Genomic DNA, 21,408 nt, shown 5'->3' on the forward strand with positions numbered 1-21,408 from the left:
TGACAATAGCTATGTTAATCTTTTTAAAATAATAATCAATTTTACTGATTTATTATGAGAGTCCTCAAAAACTTGTTTTGAAAGTCATATTTTTATGGAGTCTTAGTTTGGGTTGGACCACCAACTATTGCAGTGAGAGATACTGCCAAATTCCTATTACTATGGTGGTTGAGGAGATGTTCTAATTTTACTGAACTTAAAGATGTACACCTATTTCACATCAAAGATTCTAGCCATTAAGTGCATTGTAATAATCTGGTTGCAAAAACCAGTACTACGCTCAGAAATATGGTTCATAAGAACAAAACAATTAAAAAACTGGAAAGACTTTGCTGACTGTATTAGATTAATGACCAAACTGTGTGGAAAGACTGAACAAGTGAAATGAATGAAATAAAGACAAATCAGTGATAGAGGTAATGTAAGTATATGTATTTACTGTAATCCTATAACCTATACTACTACAGCTTTACTGTTGTTGTTTTTTTTTGGTATATCTGATGCCTTATGTAAGAGAATAAGCAGAATTGTTGACAGTACAAATTTTATTTATTTATTTTTTTTATTTGTATTCTAAAATTATGGTAGAGTAGAGAGAGAGACAACACCTATGCATTCATACATTGATTGGAAATTATTTTTTTTTGTTTTTAGTTCTTGGGCATGTTTGTTTTTGTTTTAATTATTTAAAACTTCCTGATTTTCACAATTCTTGTTTTAGAAGTGCTTATCGTCAGCCAACATCTTATAGACCAAGGCTCTTGATAGTTGGAGAGCCTGGGTTTGGACAGGGCTCTCATTTGGCACCAGCAGTAATACATGCTTTGGAAAAGTTCACTGTGTACACGTTAGATCTCTCAGTTCTGTTTGGAATCAGTACCACATCACCTGAAGAAACATGTGCACAGGTATTTATTTATTTTTTAATCTGTTAAGAATAATAAATTCTGTTTTCCAGAGTGGTTTTGGAGCAAAATGATTCAAGTTAGATTAGCAAAACTATGACTTGTGGTTCAGTTTTAATGGGTGTCTTCTAACTTTTTTGTGTCTGTCTATGTGTCCCGTTTCATCTCTGTTGGAAAGGCCACTCCTTTCTTTGGGTAATGATCATACAGGCAAAATGGGACGTTGTCCTTTTTAGCCTTCTGCAATGAAGTTGTTTATAAAAAGAACAGTAAGAGGTTTTTGGTTTTTTTAATCTTTCATCATAGCAACTCTTTTTTCTCTCAATCCTCTCTTTTCCCTCTGTCTTTCTCTTCTCTTTCTGCCACCCCCACCCCAGTTATTGAGAACAGTTTTGAGGACACATTCTAATATACCCTTGAATTTACCAAAGAAAAAGGCTTCTTCTTCCTTAGTACACATAAAACGCCTTTGTTTTGACATGTTCTAGCCCTGTATTTGAAAGAAGCCTTGTTGTACTGATAAGTTGTTAATAAAACTCCCAAACAGACTTGATCTCCCATGACTGTTTCTGTCATCCGAATCTTGAGTCCCTTCATCTCACAGCCGGAAGCTCCAGGGCTCAACACTGCAGAGCTAGCATGCTCTGTACTGGTTCAAGAAGTGCTTTTAGGGAGCAGAAAACCATCCACTAAAGCCACTTAGCAAAGTGGAAAAGATTCTTGATCTGGTCTGTGCAGAAGTGGCCTCACCTACACAGTTGACACTACCTTTCATTTTAGATTACTTGCTCCACTTGAAACAACAAGGCCTATCATTGTCATGAATTAGGGTTCATCTGGTAGCAGTTTCAGCTTTCCATCCGTGGGTGAATGGCCGTTCTGTTTTCTCAAACTCTATCTGTAGCCCTTTCCTTAAGGGCCTGGAGATTATACCCCCAGGTACAGCAGCCACTCCCTCCCTGGGACCTCAAATTGGTGTTGGCAAGGCTAACAGGTCTTCCATTTGAAGCACTGGCAATGTGCTCTCTGTTCTAACTATCCTGGAAAGTGGCCTTCCTGGTGGCTGTTCCTTCTGCTAGAAGGAACTCGGAGATCCAAACCGTTATGTTGGAAGCACCTTATACAGTCTGCTTCAAGAACAAGGTTCCGATGTGGCCACAATTGGCCTTCCTTCCGAAGATAGTCTCACAATTCCATAGTAACCAGAATATCTTCCTACCTGTTTTTCTGTTTGAAGCCACATGCGAACAGATAGGAACAGAGACTCCACTCACTGGATGCCCGATGAGCAGTAGCCTTCTACATAGAAAGGACTAAGTCATTTTGGAAATCTACTCAGCTTTCTGTAGCCTTTGCAGACAAAATAAAAGCCTTCCAGTCTCAGCTTAGAGAATTTCTTCATGGATCATTTCCTGTATCAGCACATGCTATGACCTGGTGATGGTCCCCACTCCTCCTGCGCTGGCAGTGCATTCCACAAGGTCTCAAGCATCTCCAGCAGTGTTCGTAGTTCAGGTTCCTATACAGGACATTTGTAGAGCAGCAATGTGGTTGTCAGTCCACACCTTTGCATCTCATTACACCATCAGCCAGCAAGTGAGAGATTACATGGTTTTTGACCGAGCAGTATTACAATCAGCATGCCAATGAAATCTGAACCCTCCATCTGCACAGCTTCTTGGGAGTCACATACTTTGGAATGGTTATGCGCAAACATGTGAAGGAGGACAAAACACTTACTAACCTTCCATAACTGTAGTTCTTCAAGATGTGTTGCTTTTGTCCATCCCAAAAGTCCCTCCCGCACTTACCCCTCTGGTGGAGTTAGCCAACAAGAAGGAAGTGAGGGAGCTGTGGGTTAGTGGGACCCTTTATACTGGTGCTGAGAGTGTGCAACCCCAGGAGTATGCAACCAGAGCCAACCTGACGGATACCACTGAGGGGAAAACTTTCTGACTGGTGGTACTTGGGACAAGCACACACCTACTTCGGAATGGACATGAGTAACACATCTTGAAGAACAGCAGTTATGGAAGGCTAGTAACGGTTTTTTGTATTTTTTGTTTTTGTTTGTTTGTTTTAAACCATTCAGCAATTTTCTATCTTTTAATATCATGGTTCGGTACATACACCTCTGCCCCGATATAACGCCACCCAATATAATGCGGGTTCACATACAACGTGGTAAAGCTCCGACGCACTGCTCTGAGCAGCATGTTAAGGGTGCTGGGCTGGGGCCAAGGGGTTGGATAAGAGGCAGAGGGTCTCGGGTGGTCAAGGGCTCCCCCCTGCAAGGTATGGGAGGCAGGAGCTGTGGGGCAGGCACTTTTGGTGGTCCCGCAGTCCCAGAGTGGCCCGGGGATTAGTGGGGGGCTGGGAGCAGCCCGCTCTGCTTCCCTCGCCCCAGTCCTGTCACGCGGGGGAGGGGGCTTGGGAGAAGGGATCCTTCCCACAGTCACCGGCAGCAGCGGAAGTAGAGCAGCCTAGCCGCAGCCCACTCCACCAGTCATGGAGGTCCACTTCCTGCCGCAGGTGAGTGCGGGACCTTTCCCCAACACCCCTCACGCCCCCCCAACGACATGGCTGGGCCGGGGTAAGGAAAGAGGAGCAGGCTGGGGTCATGTCGCTTTGCTTCCCGCTGCTGGTGAGTGCAGGGGGTGTCCTTTCCCCAACCTCCCCGCACTCACCAGTGACAGGAAGCAGAGCGCTGCGGCTGGGAGGTGGCGGAGTGGGCTAGGACTGCGTTGCTTCACTTCCAGCCACTGCCGGTGAGCACCTGTTAGGGGGCAGGGGATGTGGATAGGGGTTGGAGCAGTCAGGGTACAAAGCAGGGGGGGTGGGGTCCTAGGGGTGATTAGGGACAGGGGAGGTCTCTGGAGGGAGCGGTCAGGGAACAAGGAATGGTGGGTCAAAGCAAGTTCAATATAACGCGGTCTCACCTGTAATGTGGTGAGGGGTTTTTTTTTTTGTTTTTTTTTTTTGTTTGTTTTTTTTGTCTCCTGAGGACCATTTTATATCTGGGTAGAGGTGTATGTAACATAACCTTTATTTTGCTTATGAGAGTTAGGAAAGTTATGGAAAACACCAAGCCCACCTAATGTCAGCATGTTCTTATCTTTCCCAAATGTGGGTTTTCAGGGGACTTTTTGCTCAAAATTTAGCAAGCCTTACCAGCAATTTAATTTAATTTTGCAGGCCTTATTCAGGTACTGCCGTGTTTAGCTGTTCCCCAACAATTCTATTAGTATAGTTATAAAAGTGCCGCTTTCAGAAATCTGATATCATGATTTTTGCTGACTGAATCTGTGGTCATGTCTGTTTTTTCACTTAGGTGGCCCTCCCATCATAGTAATATCTGAGTGCCTTGTAATCTTTAATCTGCTTCTGTAGGGAAGCACTATTATCTCCATTTCACAGATGGGGACTTGAGACCTAGAGAGACTAAGTTACTTGCCCAAGGTCACACAGGTTGTTTGTGACAGAGCAGGGAATTGAACTTAGGTATTCCATGGACCAAGACAGCACTTTAACCACTGAACTGGCCATCCTTCCTCCCTGTCTGATCTCTGGCAGCATAGGTTCTCATCTTAAAAAAATGCATCTTTTCTTGCTCCCAGTTTTTCATCTTTCCAGAAGGAAGGTAGGAGACAGTTTTCCAAAATACACATTGATCTTTCATTAGAATCCATGCTGTCAGGCTAACGGGGATTGTCCTCATCCCATCAAAATTAATTCTTTTCCTTACCACTTTCTTGGTTTCTGCACTGGTAAACAGTGCACAATCAGAAGGCAATTTAAAACAAATACTTTTTTCTGGAATTTTAAATTGCTTGACTAACATCAATGCACATATTTTCTTAATGTTTCTACCTTTCCTTGGAAAAGTCACTCCTATAGTAATATTCAAATAGGCTTCAGTCCTGTTTTTTGTTGTGTGTGTTTTGTTTGTTTTTTTACTCTAGGCAAGACGTTATTAATTTTAATAATAATACAAAATCGCCTGTAATAATTTATAACTGGTTTTGTTTCATAGTTGACTCAGGGTAGAAGTTTGCCTCAGTATTAAGAATTGTTCTTTCCCAGTTGTTGCTTGCTTAGTATATCAACTGTGAAATAGGAGTGACTAGTTGATATTTAATTATTTATTATTGACCTATTCACGTGTTTCTCAGTATTCCCAAATTAATACTTTTCTTTTCCTAGTTGATCCATGAAGCCAAAAGAACAGCACCAAGTATATTATACATTCCACATGTCCACTTATGGTGGGAGACTGTTGGATTCACTTTGAAAGCTACATTTACAACATTATTACAGAATATTCCATCATTTGCTCCAGTTCTGCTGCTTGCAACATCAGATGTACATCATGTAGCTCTACCAGAAGAGGTACCGTTTGTCAGTGCATTTAATATAATCCTCATCTCTTCAATTCAAATGACTTCTTAATAATAATTTAGTTCTGGTGGTTTATAAACCTGTCAAGATTGTGACCTTTTGGTCAAACATAGCAAGAAGCAGATACAAATATCCTTGCTTACAGTAGATTTCACTTGTAAAAAAAAAAACTGCTTCATGGTGGATGTCAGGGGAGAAGTTATGTAAGTGGACTTGAGTGTTTATACTTCCAATTTTTTTTTATTCCGTAATTGCAGGACTATATGATATGATTACGTAGCCACACGTTTGTGCTCCAGAATCAGTGTTTTAAAAAGCTAAAAAGAAAAACTCCTGTATGTTAACAAATGTAATGAAGTGTGCCTGAGCCTGTAGATACTCTGAAACAGTATCTCTAAGAGAAGTAAAGTCTTCCCATTCATTGCAATGTAGTGTTAAAACTGAAGTCTTACAGTTTTAAAATACCAGTGTAAACTATTCTGGTACTGGTTTTACCAGAATCATCAAACTAATGTGCTTATCCATTATTTTTGGATGTGCTGTAGTGGCATATTATTGAACAAAGTGAATTGGGAAGCTAATTGCTGTCTGGACTAGTGAGGAGGCAAAGATAACTTTTTCAGACATTCGCTAAACTTAAAGTTGCATGTGCCCTGCTCAAAGGAGAGGCAGCCCCTTCCCAGTACTAAAAAACTCAATTGTCTTCTGGATAACAAAATTCCAAATAGCCTACCAAATCTTGAATACCAAACAGGGTAGAGTGACTTTAAGTCAAGAAGTTTTAGAAAAACTATAAGCAATTTATCACCGATTTAAATCGCGTTGAGGTTTTGTGAAAACTAATTTGAAAATTTGTGCTATTGCAACTTTTGATTTCAATTTTTTAAGGAACTGAATTAAAAATGCTGCTTTAGTTTTTATGCCCCTACTGGTAGGGTATCCTACTTGAATTTTATAAAACTGCTGCTATAGGGGAGACAACCAAAATATTGAAAATTAAGGAAGGCCCTGATCTTGAAAACACTCAGACAAGCATGGAACATTATTCATATAAACAATCGTATTAACTTCAAGGGGACTACTTATGTGCTTAAAGTTAAGTGTGTGTTTCAGTGTTGTGGATATCCTGGCCAAAAATCATGTTACTTATTACAGCAAACCCTGATGGAAGACTACAGCCTTGTTGAAATATTTCAGCTTTCTTGACTTGTAGAAGGTGGTGTTGGTTGCAAATATAATGCAGGCCATTTGCTTATCAGTGTTGTCTTTTTGAGTTTGTGGTGATCTCTCAGATGATGATGAGGCCCTGGATTTGTCTTTCAGTGAAAATGTTTCACACTTAGAATTCTCTCTCTAGTAGAAGAAATATCTTTATGTAGAATCTGCATTTCTATAAATTAGGAAACTAAATAAACAAGTGCAAAATGTCAACATTAGCAATTTAAGACTGACATGGAGAGAAAATAAAAAATTAGTAACATGTTGTGATGGGTTCGGTCACAGAGACCCCCTTGGGACTGTCGCCTGATGGGCTGAGATTACCTCTCAGCCTGTTTTACCTGCCAGCTTGGGACTCCAGAACCCTGTCTTGTTGAGCCAGACACACTAGCCTGCTGCAGCACAGACCCAGGTCTGCTCCACACCCCCAAAGCTGCACACTTTAACCAAAAACTGCTCAGCAGGTCACCTATCTCCAGCACCCAGACCTCCAGTTCCCAATGGGATCCAAACCCCAAATAAATGCGTTTTACTCTGTATAAAGCTTATATAGGGTAAATTGATAAAATGTCCGCCCTCTATAACACTGATAGAGAGGGATGCACATGCCTGTTTGCTCCCCCCAGTATTAAACACTTACTCTGGGTTTATCAATAAACAAGTGATTTTCATTAAGTACAAAAAGTAGGATTTAAGTGGTTCCAAGTAATAACAGACAGAACAAAGTAAGTTACCAAGCAAAATACAACAAAACGCTCAAGTCTAAGCCTAATACATTAAGTAACTGATTACAGGTAAATCTCACCCCTAGAGATGTTCCAATAGACTTCTTTCACAGACTGGTCTGGGCCCAATCCTTTTCCCTGGTACAGTCCTTGTTAGTTCCAGCAGGCATCTTAGGTGAAAAGCAGGGGCTTTCTCATGACTGGGACCCACTTTGTTCAGTTCCACCCCCTTTTATATCTGTGGCACAAGGCAGGAATCTTTTGTGTCTCTGGGTTCCCGACCCTCCTTCTAAATGGAAAAGCACCAGTTTTAAGATGGATTCCAGTATCAGGTGACGTGTTTACTTGTCCTGTGAGACCCCCCTCCATTCTTCCAGGGCTGGCCTGCACATATACAGGAAGGCTTTCAGGTAAATAAACCATTTACAACCAATTTTCCTAGTCAGAGGGAGCTATCAAGATTCCCAACCACCATTAATGGACCACACTTTGCATAATTACAATAGGACCTCAGAGTTATATTTCATATTCCTAGTTTTAGATACAAGAATGATACATTCATACATATAGGATGAATATATTCAGTAGGTTATAACCTTTGTAATGATACCTTAAAGAGACCTTTTGCATAAAGCATATTCCGGTTACATCATATTTACACACAACATTCTGGAGTGCAATGTCACACATGTAATTAAAAAAAATCTAATTTATATATTTTTTTAAATCATAACTTTAAAAAAAAAAATCTACGTTAGTGCAGAATTCCCAGTTGTTTCCTACTTAGTTGTCAGTGTAGTGCAGTCTGCAGTTCAGTGAGGCACTTTAATACAACGGTCTTCAGTTTGGGGGGCCAAGTGAAATGAATTTATTTCATATTCCACATGTGGCTGCTTCCACAAAGGCCTAATTTTAAGTCATTAAGGAAATCTAGCTTTCTAGAGCCAAGAAGCTAATTTTTATCACTGATGCTTCTTTATAGTGCTCTTCAGTTTGTCCTTCAATTTAGTATAAAAACGCACATAAAATGCACTTTGTGTGTGTGTGTGTGTGTGTGTGATATCACAGGAATCCTGTGACTTGTATTTTATAAATAACCTTTTTCCCCCCTTTTAGGTGCAGGAATTATTTGTTGATGATTATGGGGAAGTTTTCAATGTCCAGTTGCCAAACAATGACGAAAGAAGGAAATTTTTTGAAGATTTAATTCTGAATCAAGCTGCTAAGCCTCCTGTATCAAAAAAGAAAGCAGGTTAGGATGTGCTCTAACATCACTAAAATAAATATTGGAGTGTTGTAGAATGCATTTGTTTGAAAAACTAAATCCTGTAAATTGGCTTAAATCCTCTGTTTGACTTAAGTTTTGCAGGCATTAGAAGTCCTTCCAGTAGCACCACCGCCTGAGCCACGACAGTTGACAGTAGAGGAGGTGAAACGGCTTGAGGATCAAGAGGAGGATACATTACGTGAACTTAGGATTTTTTTGAGGAATGTTACGCACAGACTTGCCATTGACAAACGTTTCAGAGCATTTACAAAACCCGTTGACCTCGATGAGGTAAAGTTAAGGTTGATCTAAACATTTAGCATTCAGTAAAAGACCCTTCCTTGCTCTTTTGAAATTCAAATTGGTTGCAACCACAGTTTGATCAGCAGAAAAAGAATATAGCTTTCTTTATTTAGAGGAGAGTTGTTAATACTGTTCTTAAATATAGTACCAACATTTAAGAAAGTGTGGGGGGGAAGTTATACAGGAAACTACAAGCGCATAAAACTCAGGTCAAACTAATGAAAGGTCTTGGAACAAATTTTAAAAGAGAAAGTAGTTAAGAACATAGAGGTAAATGGTAACTAGGATAAAATACAACATGGTTTTACAAAAGGTAGGTCATGCCAGACCACCTGGTCTTTCTTTGAGACGATAATCTATTTTCTAAACAAATAAAATGCAATAGATCTAACCTACCTGGATTTCAGTAAGGCGTTTGATACGGTTCCTACTCCTGGGGGAATTCTGTGCACAATATTTTAAAATTCTGCATGTTTTATTTGTCAAAATAACACTATAATCACACTAGTTTCAATTATTTTTGTAATTGACTTCAAAAATGCCTGTCAGCAATTGTGCCTGTAACAATATAGACACACACAAATTTCCCCAGGAGTAGAGTTAAGGAAACCCCTACGACAACCTAGTTCCTGTTTCTCTGCCCCTCCCTCTCAGAGACCAGCAGGGGAGCCAGGCACTCACACCCCCAGAGCCCAGCTGTAGGAGCCTCCCCCACCCCAGACACTGACGCGCGCGCGCACACCTACCCTATCCCTCCAGAGTCCAGTTATGGGGTGCCCTCCAGCCCAGACATCTGCACTGTCCATCCCCCAGAGCCAACTTGCCCACCCTCAGCCCAGACACCCACACCTCCTCCCCACCAGAGCTCAGGATCCAGAAGGAGAAACAGTCTGATGCTGGGTCCCAGGCTTGTAGGGAGTTTCCTGCACGCTGCCTCCTTCCTTCAGGGTGTACTTGGGGTACTGCAGCTGCAGGCAACCCTGCAGCTCCGTCCCCCTGCCGCCAGCAGTGTCATCTGTTCATGAGCTGGGCTCTGCCTGGTCTAGTGCCCCCTAGTGGCAGCCAGAAGCTCTGCAGCCTATTTCTGCAGGAGGAAAAGGAAATTCTGTACATAACATTAATTTCTACACAAATTCTGCATTGCATAATAGTACAGAATTCCCCCAGGAGTATGTTCGAGATGGGATATGCACTTAGAGACTCAAGGTTTTTACTATATGCTGGGGATGTATCAGTTGGAAGCGACAGAGGAGAAAGACATGGGTGTAATTAGTTGATTACAGAACAACTATGAACCTCTAGTATGATGCAGCTATGAAAAAGGCTGATGGAATCCTAGGATGCATCAGATGAGATATTCCAGTAGAGATAAGGAAGTGTTGTTACCATTCTATAAGGCACTGGTGATACCTCATCTGGAATACTGTGTGCAGCTCTGGTCTCCCATGTTTAAAAAAGATGAATTCAGACTTCAAACAGGTTCAGAAAAGGGTACTAGGTTGATCAGAGGAATAGAGAACCTGCCTTATAAGAGGGCAAATGAAGGCTGAGGGGGGAAGATATGATTGCTGTCTATAAATACATGAGGTGGATAAATACCAGGGAGGGAGAGGAGTTATTTAAGTTAAGGGTCAATGTTGGCACAAGAACAAATGGATATAAACTGGCCCTCAAGAAGTTTAGGCTTGAAACTAGATGAAGATTTCTAACTATCAGAAGAGTGAAGTTCTGAAATAGCCTTCCAAGGGGAGTACTGGGAGGAAAAAACAACTTGTTTCAAGACAACTTGATGAGTGTATGGAGGGGATAATATGATGAGATGCCTACAATAACATATGGCCTATCTGTGACTGCTGTTAGCAAATATCCCCAACGGCTGGAGATGGGACACTAGATGGGGACGGCTCTGAGTTAGTACAGAGTATTCTTTCCCAGGTGTATGGCTGGTAAGTCCTGCCCATATGCTCAGAGTCTAACTGATCACCATGTTTGGGGTCAGGAATGAATTTCCCCCTAGGTCAGATTGGCAGAGACCCTGGGGGGTTTCATCTTCCTCTGTGCGTGGGGCCTAGGTCATTTGCGGGCTTAAACTAGAATAAATTGTGGATTCTCGGTAACTTGAAATCTTCAAATATAGATTGAGGACTTCAGTAACTCAGCCAGAGGTTGAGTCCTCTATTACAAGAGTGGGGGGTATAGTTCTGTGCAGGAGATCAGCCTAAACGATCGTTATGGTCCTTTCTAGCCTTAGAGTTTATGAGAGAAGCTGAGGAGAATCTCATTGCTGAGCTAGGTTGTACAATGTCTAGTTTCCCTCGAGGGCCATGAAGGTAATAGATTTAGTTTTTTGGGTTTTTTTTTTTTTGCTTTATGAAATTATGGGAACCACTTGCAATCTTGACAGAAGAAAATTGAACTTAGAAATATTGTTAGAGGGAGAGAAGGGTTAAAACTTTGAATGTCTGATTAAAATCTGTCAGATTAAATATGGCATGGAATTGAGATGCAGCAACTATAGGTTATTTAGAAATAAGTTACTATGAAGCCATTATAATACAACAAGAATATATGGCAAAATAATACCGGATTTCATCTTCAATGTAAATAAGAACTTGGAAACTGTATATAACATGATATCAAAACTTCCATTTTCAAGAAACCTCATCGTAAATCTGAAGAATTTCTGTAGACAAACAACATGTATACCCAGCATTGTTTGGGGCAACTCATTTAACTGAGGGTGTATGATCCTTAATTTGTCAGCTGTGAAGAAAGTTTAATCACAAAACTTTTGAACACATTTTTATATTTCATTTGTAGGTACCTGATTATGTCACAGTTATCAAACAGCCAATGGATCTTTCAACAGTTATCTGTAAAATTGACCTGCACCAATATCTGACTGCAAGAGACTATCTGAAAGATATTGATCTAATCTGTAGCAATGCTTTAGAGTACAATCCAGATAGAGACCCAGGAGGTGAGAATTCATTTTATTCCATTATTGTAAACAACCTTTAAAAATGTATAGGGTAACAATACTGTATCTTTAATATTGTGGATTAAATAACTTAATATCCACTGGGGAACATTGCTCACTAGATTTTAAGTATTATTGTATTAAACTTTGGGCCTGAATTATCTGATGCTAATTTAAATTGATATTTAGCATTTTCTTCTGGTTTAATTATTACTATTCTTTCTATATCTCCCTATTTCATAATAAGTTATGCTAAAATTATAAACTGAAACAATCTTTTCAAAATACAAATGTAATTAATAGTGAAGAGCTGAACTTTTGTCTGTGATAAAAGCAAAGAACATTTTTGGAAAGTATTTAGTTCTGCCCATTAACTTTCAGATCGTCTCATCAGACATCGAGCCTGTACTCTGAGAGATACAGCGTATGCAATAGTCAAGGAAGAAATGGATGAAGACTTTGAACAACTGTGTGAAGAAATTCAGGAGTCTCGCAAGAAAAGAGGTGTGTGTTTAATGCCAAGGATATTAAAGTTTGTCTAAATATCTATATCAAGAAACACGGACAATCCTTTACTGTATAACTGTTTTTCATTTCAAGGTTGCAGCTCTTCAAAATATGCTCCATCTTACTATTATGTGATGCCAAAGCAGAGTTCTATATCTGAATGTAAGAAATTGGATCTTGAGTGTAGTGAAAAAATGAAGATACCTGCTATGCCTGTGGATTCCAGCTCACCTTTCCTTTCTAATGGCAAGTGGTCTCTTAATAAGACTTTGGACATGCTTGGTCAAGTTGTGAATACTTAAAACAAAATTTTCCATATTTAACAGTTTCTGAAGACTTCTCAAATCTTTCTTTCAGTTGGAGACCACCTTAAACCTTTTCTTCCCTGCCATGACCTTTCCCTCCCTTCCTCACCCAAAGCTCCCCCAAATCTGAGCCATAATACTCCTTGTAATGCAAATCCCCGCTTCTTACTGTAACTCCAAACAAGAATGACCAAACAGCTGCAAAATAAGCAAATGAATGTGGAAGCATAAGTTGTAGATATCTGAAGGGTATATATTTCATATTTACTACCTTTTCCCTTCACTGTGAAAAGGACTTGAAGCTCAAATAAGTTTAGCTTCCAGTTCAATTTAGGTGTAAACCAGATTAGACGATATATTGTGAAATCCTGGGCCCACTGAAGTCCAATGACAAAACTCCCATTCATTTCACTGGGACCAGGATTTCATCCATGTTCTTTGGTATTGCACTCAGTCAAAACAAAGGGTCCTTCCATTGTGGAAGACGTAAGCAAACTATTCCATGCAAGTTAAGTAGCTCTGGGTATAGTTTCATATGCAATCTGGAAAGTGTCTAGTAGAAGGACTCCTAAACCTTGTACAGTTGCAGTCACTTCTTCAAATCTGCCCATAAAACCACTTACTTGATAAGCTGTTCTGATTTTGGTTGTCTTGTTAACGATCTGTCTACATCTGCAATTACCTGAATAGTTGTCCCAATATTTTGTCTTCACAGTGGCATAAATGGTTTGTGCCAGAGAATGGGTCTTATTTAGTGTTCGGTAAAGTGCTTAGTTTTTTTGTCACTATATATAATTTAATAACGTAAGAATTCTCCCCACATAATTTTAAGATGATAACATTTTGTGTATGCTGTTGCATAATTAACTTTTAATGCTTTTAAAGCTAATAGCAAACCTGTGACTTGTCAAGACAAGGTCTAGCATTAAAATACTTCTTTGAGTAGTGTTCCTATGGGTGCTCCACTGTAAGTGTGGCAGCGCCTTCTGTGCCTAGGATTGGAGATCTTTGATAGCAGTGCCCGCAGGGCTACGCATGGGTTCTTCCCTGTCTTGCACCGTGGGCAGCATCAATATATAGCACTGTGCGGTCCAACCATCCTCAGTTCCTTCTCAACAGCCTTTGGTCTGGGACCAAATCAGGAGCAGAGCCCTTCTACCTCCTTAACTTTTAGAGATACTCTCATTAACTTATCTTACATTAGTAGTTTAGCCATTTCCATTAATTTTCTCCCCTTAAAAAAAAAAATAATAATAATTAAAAGATTTTTTTTCTCTTCCCTCCCCATTACCTTATGCTTCCGTGTTTCCCGTCCTCCCCAAATGAGAGCTCTCCCCCACCCATTGGGACTGTGCTGGGATCTCCAAAGTTCAAGAGGTGCCTCTCTTTTCGGGAGACCTTTCCCAGAGCGACGTTTAACTCGTGGTGCATCCACTGGCTCGGTGAGGGCCACGTCGCACAGAAGTGCACCCACCGCATCAACTTGAGCACCTGGGCCTGAAAGGACCATGAACTCAGACTGAAACTTCTCCTCATAGAAAGTTCTCTACTGCCAGCTTAGACTCCGGCCCTGATACCTTTCCGGCATGGCTCTCTCGTTTGGCTTGGTCATCAGCGGAACCCCCTTACCAGTCATCCAAGAGGAAGCCTCTTTCCTGCTTAGACGGGAAGAAACAGGCAGTACATTGCCTTCCAAGGAGCTACCTCAGAGAAAGCCATCTCTTATGAGTTCAGTAGCCTCAACATCATCAGGGGTGAAACTTCGCTCCCATGACTGTCCGGGTACGTCTGGTACTGGAGATGAACTGAAGTCCAGGGATCCTAAATGGGCAGGACCACAGATGTACATACTGTCTCTCGGGACCGAGAACCACAGTGCAAGAGCTTCCGAAATGGTACCAGGTGCCTCATCCAAGACAACCTTGGGTGCTTCAGCGCCGACCAAATCCTTGGCACCAATGAGGCTCTCGGCACCGGGCAAACTATCTGCACCATCTACTGGCCACTCAAGGGAATACACTCCATCCTTGGCACTGATAGTTCCTTCACTTTCCAAACAGCCACCGGTGCCAATGATGCTCCTGCCTGCTCCACAGGAGTACAGATATCCATGGGACCTAGTCAACTTTGATACTCCCTGAGTCTCTGCTCCTCCATAGCAAGCTCTTGATAGCTTATGCCTCTTCCCCGGAGTCACAACACAAATCCCCTTCAACACCAAAAACCGTACCACCCTTCCCCAGCGAGGATGAAGAGTACTCCGTTCTACCCACATTTCCAGAACACCCACACAAGACAATCATCTGCTCATCCATGTTATCCAGAGCCTGAAACCAAACCAGGACTCTGGTACAGTCCCCCATGGATGCAACCCCACATGCCAGTTCCTCTGCATTGGCCCTACTGGGACCCATGGGTTATGAACAGGGCGCAGTTTCCCAAAACGCCCATAGAGCAGAGCCAGAAATATGCACGATCGCCATTCTCATCCATCTCTTGACCATGTGATGTTGTTCCAGTACTGATGAAGGAACAACAGGAAGAAACGGAGGAAGAACTTGCACCACCACTCCGCTTCTCCTCTTCACTTGATGAGGCCATCACGCCACCATCTTCTACATCAGCGGATGATTTCAGACACTTTCGAGAACTATTCCGCAGAATTTCTCCAGATCCCACTGGGGAAGTCAAAAGCAAAAACGCAGGCTGTTTGATATTCTACACGCCTCCACATTGGCTAAGATAGCCCTCCCTATTAATGAGGCTCTGTTGGACCCTGCAAAGGTGCTCTGATAGACTCCAGTGTCCATCCCACCAACCTGCAAGTGAGTGGACAAAAAATATCATGTCCCCGTTAAGGATCTGAAAATGTTTTCCCTATCCTATTCTAAACTCCCTGGTCATCAGTGTGATACCCAAGAAAGGACTCCAACACCACCCCAGACAATCTCCCACAACAGGGTCTGGAAGCAACTAGACTTATTCGGTCACAAAGCATGTTCTTCTGCGATACTCCAGTTTCGTATTGCCCGTTATGAGGCTCTCTTGGCCAAATACAATAATATGAACTATTCTGAGATACAGGAATTCTGTCTACATCTGCCAGATCATATGAAGGAGCAATTGCAGGCATACGTGTCTGAAGGACATCATCTGGCCTGCATGGCACTACAAATTTCCCTGGATTCTGCATACACAGCTGCCCACTCCATCGCAACAGCCATGATAATGAGAAGAGCATCATGGCTTCACCGCTTTGGATTCCCTAAAGAGGTGCAGAGTACAGTTGAAGACCTACCCTTGAGGGTTCCAAGCTATTTGCCGAATGCAAGAATGAGTCACTACGTTCTCTAAAGGGCTCTAGAGTGACTCTCCGCGCTCTCAGCATATATACATCAGCGCTGAAGAGATGTCAGGTGAAATACCAGCATACCTCGAGATCTCGACCTCCACCTTTCACCCCTCATCATCAGTATGACATGCAACGAAGATGAGACCCTCACCGAAGCGCAGACAAATGCCGCCTCAAGGGCTACCTCTCGTGCACCTCTCTCTAAACAACAGTTTTGAAGGTTTGGTCGAGGCCCCAAGAAGCCTTCCCCTGTTCCAGTTGCTGCAGCCATCTTTAATAACCCACCAGTTTGGTGACCATTTAGCCCCTTTTTATCCATCATTGTGTCAAATCACTTGGGACAAGTGTGTCCTGGAATATTCATCAAAGGGTAATCCATTCCAATCCCTCCCACCTCTCCTCTGCATCCTTCTTCAGGTACTCCTCTCACAAACACCTTCTACAAGAAGAAATAAATCACCTTCTGTGACTGGGAGCCATAGAACCAGTCCCATCCCAACATAGAAAAGGTTTTTATTCCCACTATTTTCTGATCAAACACAAATCCAGAGGACGGAGACCGATCCTAGACTTACGAAATCTCAACAAGTTCATCAAACTGCAACGCTTTAAGATAGTTACGCTATCAACCGTTATCCCAGCACTGGATCAGGGGGACTGATTCTCGGCCCTTGACCACCAAGACGTATATTTTCACATCATCATACACCTTGCTCATATTTCCTCAGATTCATCCTGGGGACTGATCATTTCCAATACAAGGTACAGTAGAACCTCAGAGTTACGAACTGACCAGTCAACCACATGCCGCATCTGGAACCGGAAGTACACAATCAGGCAGCAGCAGAGACCAAAAAAGATAAAAGAAATACAGAATAGTATTGTGTTAAAAGTAAACTACAAAAAAAAATGGGGGGAAAGCAGCATTTTTCTTCATAGTAAAACTTCAAAGCTGTATTAAGTCAATGTTCAATTGTAAACATTTAAAAGAACAACCATAACGTTTTATTCAGAGTTACTAACAACCTCCCTTCCCGAGGTGTTTTTAACTCTGAGGTTCTACTGTATTACCCTTTGGACTCTCTACAGCCCCCCGAGTATTCTCCAAAGTCCTCACAGTGCAGCCTACCTATGCAAACAAGGCATCGTCATATTCCCATACTTAGGTGACTGTCTTCTCAAGGCTCATCCGAATCCAACGCAATTCATGAAATGTGAAAGCTAATGATAAAGATAACCTTTTCTCAAATCTCATCCTTCAAATAAACATACAAAAATCGACACTGTCACCAGTACAACATCTGGAGTTTATTGTGGCACACCAGGATGCAATACAAGCCAGAGCCTTCCTTTCAGCTCACAGATTTTCTACAATAGTCAACCTCTTCTCCGTTGTGAGAAACAGCCTGCAGATCTCAGCCAAGACAGCTGTTCAGCCATATGGCAGCAGCCATGTTCGGGGTAAAACTCACCAGGTTGTACATGCGTTGTCTCCAAGTGTGGCTATGCATAGTGTACATACCTCACAGTCTTCACAAACTCCTAACCATGCTTATCAAGACCAAGGAAACTCTACACTAGACACAACTCCAGAATGTCTGAATAGGGCTCCCTTTTCTCCAACCTGCACCATCCCTGATTCTAACAACCCATGCTTCCCTAATAGGTTGGGGAGCACACCTTCAGACCCCCACAGTGCAGGGAAGATGGTCCCCGGCAGAATCCTCCATGCATATTAACCTAGAACTGTGAGCAGGTCACAATGTGTGCCGACATTTTCTACCGCTAATCAGACATCGGGCCATAAAAGTAATGACAGAGAATATCACCTGCATGTTCTACATCCCCAGACAAGGCGGAGTGAGGTCCCACTTGCTATTCTTAGAAGCACTGAAATTGTGGAACTGGTATATCCACCACGACATCAACATTTCGGCCACGTATCTGCCTGGACACCAGAACACCACGGCAGACTCGCTGAGCAGACGATTCTCACAAGACCACAAGTGAGACCTAGATACAAGAGTTCTTCAGCACATATTCAACTGCTGGGGATTTCCCCACATAGATTTCTTTGTATAGGCGGGTCTAGGCCATGGGTCTCTGAGAGACGCCTTTCTCATTATGTGGGATGCTCTAATACTCTACACCTTTCCACACTTTTCCCCTCTTGTTCCAGGTACTTCACAAAATACAGGTGGAATGAGCTGGAGTCATACTCGTGGCCACAGCAAATTTGGTATCCTTACCTCCTACATATGTCGGTATGTTCTCCGATAACCCTGCAATTGATTCCACACATTCTCTTGCAGGACATGGGCTGAATCCTCCATCCCAGTCTATGTCTCCTTCATCTAAAGGCATGGCTCCTTCATGGTTTTGGAATTCAGATATGACCTGTTCAGCAGAGACAGTTAGAGATTATCTTAAATAGCACACGTGACATGACTCGCCCTACTTGTATCCAAAAATGGGAAAGATTCCTATCCTGGTGCATAGCCAATCATGTCTCAGTGATGAATTTCCCGTTACCTCTCATTCTAGATTATATTCTAGATCTTAAAAAGATTGTGCCTATCTACAAGCTCCGTTTGTGTGTACTTGGCCATCATCACAGCATTCACCCCAAGATAATGTCTATTCTGTATTCTCTCACACACACACACTCTGCTTATGACGAGATTCCTTAAAGGCCTTTTGAGCCTTTACCTTCACGTATGACATCCTGTTCCACCCTGGGATCCCAACCTTGTCTTGCACTGTCTCACCAGACCACTGTCTGAGCCTATGGCAACATGCACCTTCATTCATCCTTCCATGAAAACAGCATTTCTCGTAGTCATCACGACGAATAGGAGAAATAGATGCTCCCATGGTATTACCCCCGCCGTACACGCAATTTCTTAAGGACAAGGTCACATTATGCATACATCCAAAATTCCTACCTAAGGTGCTGTCGTCCTTCCATTTGAACTAACCTATCCACTTTCCCTGCTTCTTCCCGAAGCCACATACCAATCAACATGAAGCGATGCTACACACCTTGGAAGTTAGGCAAGCATTAGCCTTTTATATTGATGGAATAAATCTTTCAGACAAACACCATGCTTATTCCTCTCAACCACCAAACAATCGAAGGGAGCTGCTGTATCCCAACAACGTCTTTCTGAGGGGATTTCTCAGTACATACACCTTTTGTTATCAACTGCACAACCAGCTACCTCCACCCAGAACTCGAGCGCATTCCACTCACTCTTCACCTAGATTGCCCTTCTCAACAATGTACTGATCACTGACATTTGCAAAGTGGCCACCTGGGCATCCACAGACACTTTTAGACAACACTATGCAATTACCCATGATGCAGCATCAGATACCTCACTAAGATGCAATGTTCTCTCCTCCTTTTTGGACGCCACTGTAAAGCCTCAGCCTTCCATCTAGGGGCATTGTTCTACAGTCACCTACAGTGGAATACGCATAGGGACATTACTTGAAGACTAAGCGAAGGTTACCCACCCTGTGTAGTAACTGAAGTTCTTCAAGCTGTGTGCCCCATGGGTGCTCCACTACCTGCCCTCCTCTGCTCTGCTTCAGAGGTAAATGATTTTTGTGGTAGAGAAGGAACTGAGGGCAATTGGACTGAAGTGCTATATATAGATGCCATCCACAGCGCGAGATGGGGAGGAGCCTGTGTGCAGCCCAACAGGCATTGCTACCGAAGATCTTTGATCCCAGGCACAGGGGACGCTGCCGCACCTTCAGTGGAGCACCCATAGGGGGAGACATCTCGAAGAACCTCAATTACTGCACATGGTGAGTAACCTTCTTTCTCTGGTCATTTTTCTTGCTCATCAAGTAAGAAAGACTTGGGATGTAGATAAAAATTTTGAAAAATGATTTTGACAAATATTTTTGGGTTACTCCTGGGTTTTTTTGTAACTCTTTCGTAGTTTTATCAAAGAAAAAGCCTCGCAGAAAGAATAGGTGGTCCTTGGGTAGTATAAAAAAGAGGAGGAAGATTTTTCAGTTCAATAAAGAGAACAAAATTCCAGAAGAAGAGCAGGATGAAATTGAGAGTGATGAAGTGTTGCTGGAAAATCATGATTCTAGTGTGGATCAGACTGAAGCTGAGGTCGCACGTGATTCTTCAGTAGAAGAGGAGGAAACTGCTCTTCAGGAATGGCAGACAAATGGTTGTGAAAACAAATCTGAGGCAGAAGGTGGGAAAGAGAGAGCCATCTGTGACAATGCTAAGCATGGATCTGAAAAGGAAACCAATAAGATTCCTGTATTTTTAGAACTGAGAAGGGAAAGTGAAGGATGTAATGGAGAAATTCCTAATTCTCAAATAATGGAAAACTCTGAAGAGAGAGATTGCAATGGTAAGTGGACAATCACAGAATCTAGAGATGAAAAGACCTAATAGCTCATTGATCCCCTCTTCTTATTAATGAAATATTGTTTCCTATTGTACATTTATTAATTTTAAACTTCTCAATTTCATCCTATTTTATTTTATATTTTTATTATTCTAAATAATGCTTTTCCATTCTTAATGTTGATATCCTTCAAATATTTTTATAAATGTTCCAACTAGACCAATCTCTTGTCATCACTAAAACAAAGTTAAACTTAGTTGGCTAACTTTCAAGTCTTTCCTCTTAAGTCAGTCCTTCTAGCTGCACCTAATCATCTGTTGCTCTTCAGTCAGTTCCTTTTACTATATTAGTATTTTCCTGATAACACGGTGCCCAGAATTAAATCAAATAATCCAGGTGGAGTTATACCAGAGATAGGACTGTTATCTCTCTATCCTGCGATGTGATGCCTCTGTATTTTTTCAAACTTGCCTTGCCTTGCTTATGCTGCGATATCACCGTACAAACTCGTGTCTAACTTACCATCCACTCTTATCCTGCCTCTCCTGACATTACTATTTTCTAGACTTTTGTCTAATTTGCCTTTTTATGAGGCGTCCGATTTTATTTTTTTCTTTTTCTGTTGCTGCGACTTAATTCTTTACCATCAGATTAGCATCTTCAGATGTATTTGCATGTATTTCTTCAAGTTGGTTCAGTTTCTAATGGTTCAGTATCCATTAGAAACATTTCTGTCATCCCGATAACTGGTCATTTGTAATAGCCCTTTGTCTGTAGTCCTTCAGCCAGATTCCAATTTATGCAATATTGCTCATATCCAGGCAAGTGGTGGTAATTGAGAGGTTTCTCAGAGTTTTCAATTAAATGCTTAACTAAAATCCACATACGTTACTTCCTCCCTTATTTTTCTTATTTATCCAGCACCAACATCTTTACAAAATATGACAGGCTCAGCATGCAGTTCTCATCAGAAGTATCCTTTGAAAGTACAATGTTCAAATGATGATTGCAACAGCACTAATTTTTAGGAAGAAAGGGGGGACTGACTGTTTCCCTCCTTTTTAAA

At 41.7% G+C, this 21,408-nt stretch overlaps 1 protein-coding gene across 5 annotated transcripts in view; it reads left to right on the top strand.

Moving 5' to 3' along the window:
* The window catches only part of ATAD2 (ATPase family AAA domain containing 2), a 94,168-nt gene that overhangs the window by 55,076 nt on the left and 17,684 nt on the right, over nucleotides 1-21,408 (top strand). For 3 of the 5 annotated variants that reach the window (XM_038390812.2, XM_038390809.2, XM_038390810.2), the window contains exons 18-25: nucleotides 722-908; nucleotides 5,109-5,294; nucleotides 8,363-8,498; nucleotides 8,608-8,804; nucleotides 11,637-11,796; nucleotides 12,178-12,300; nucleotides 12,397-12,549; nucleotides 19,914-20,345. In XM_038390812.2, the coding sequence (XP_038246740.1) occupies nucleotides 722-908; nucleotides 5,109-5,294; nucleotides 8,363-8,498; nucleotides 8,608-8,804; nucleotides 11,637-11,796; nucleotides 12,178-12,300; nucleotides 12,397-12,549; nucleotides 19,914-20,345 (1,574 nt within the window). The remainder of the gene's footprint in view (nucleotides 1-721; nucleotides 909-5,108; nucleotides 5,295-8,362; nucleotides 8,499-8,607; nucleotides 8,805-11,636; nucleotides 11,797-12,177; nucleotides 12,301-12,396; nucleotides 12,550-19,913; nucleotides 20,346-21,408) is intronic. The other 2 variants (XM_038390814.2, XM_038390813.2) reach the window with 1 other exon arrangement.

This window comes from Dermochelys coriacea, chromosome 2, assembly GCF_009764565.3.
Source record: "Dermochelys coriacea isolate rDerCor1 chromosome 2, rDerCor1.pri.v4, whole genome shotgun sequence".
Classification (NCBI taxonomy): Eukaryota; Metazoa; Chordata; order Testudines; family Dermochelyidae; genus Dermochelys; species Dermochelys coriacea.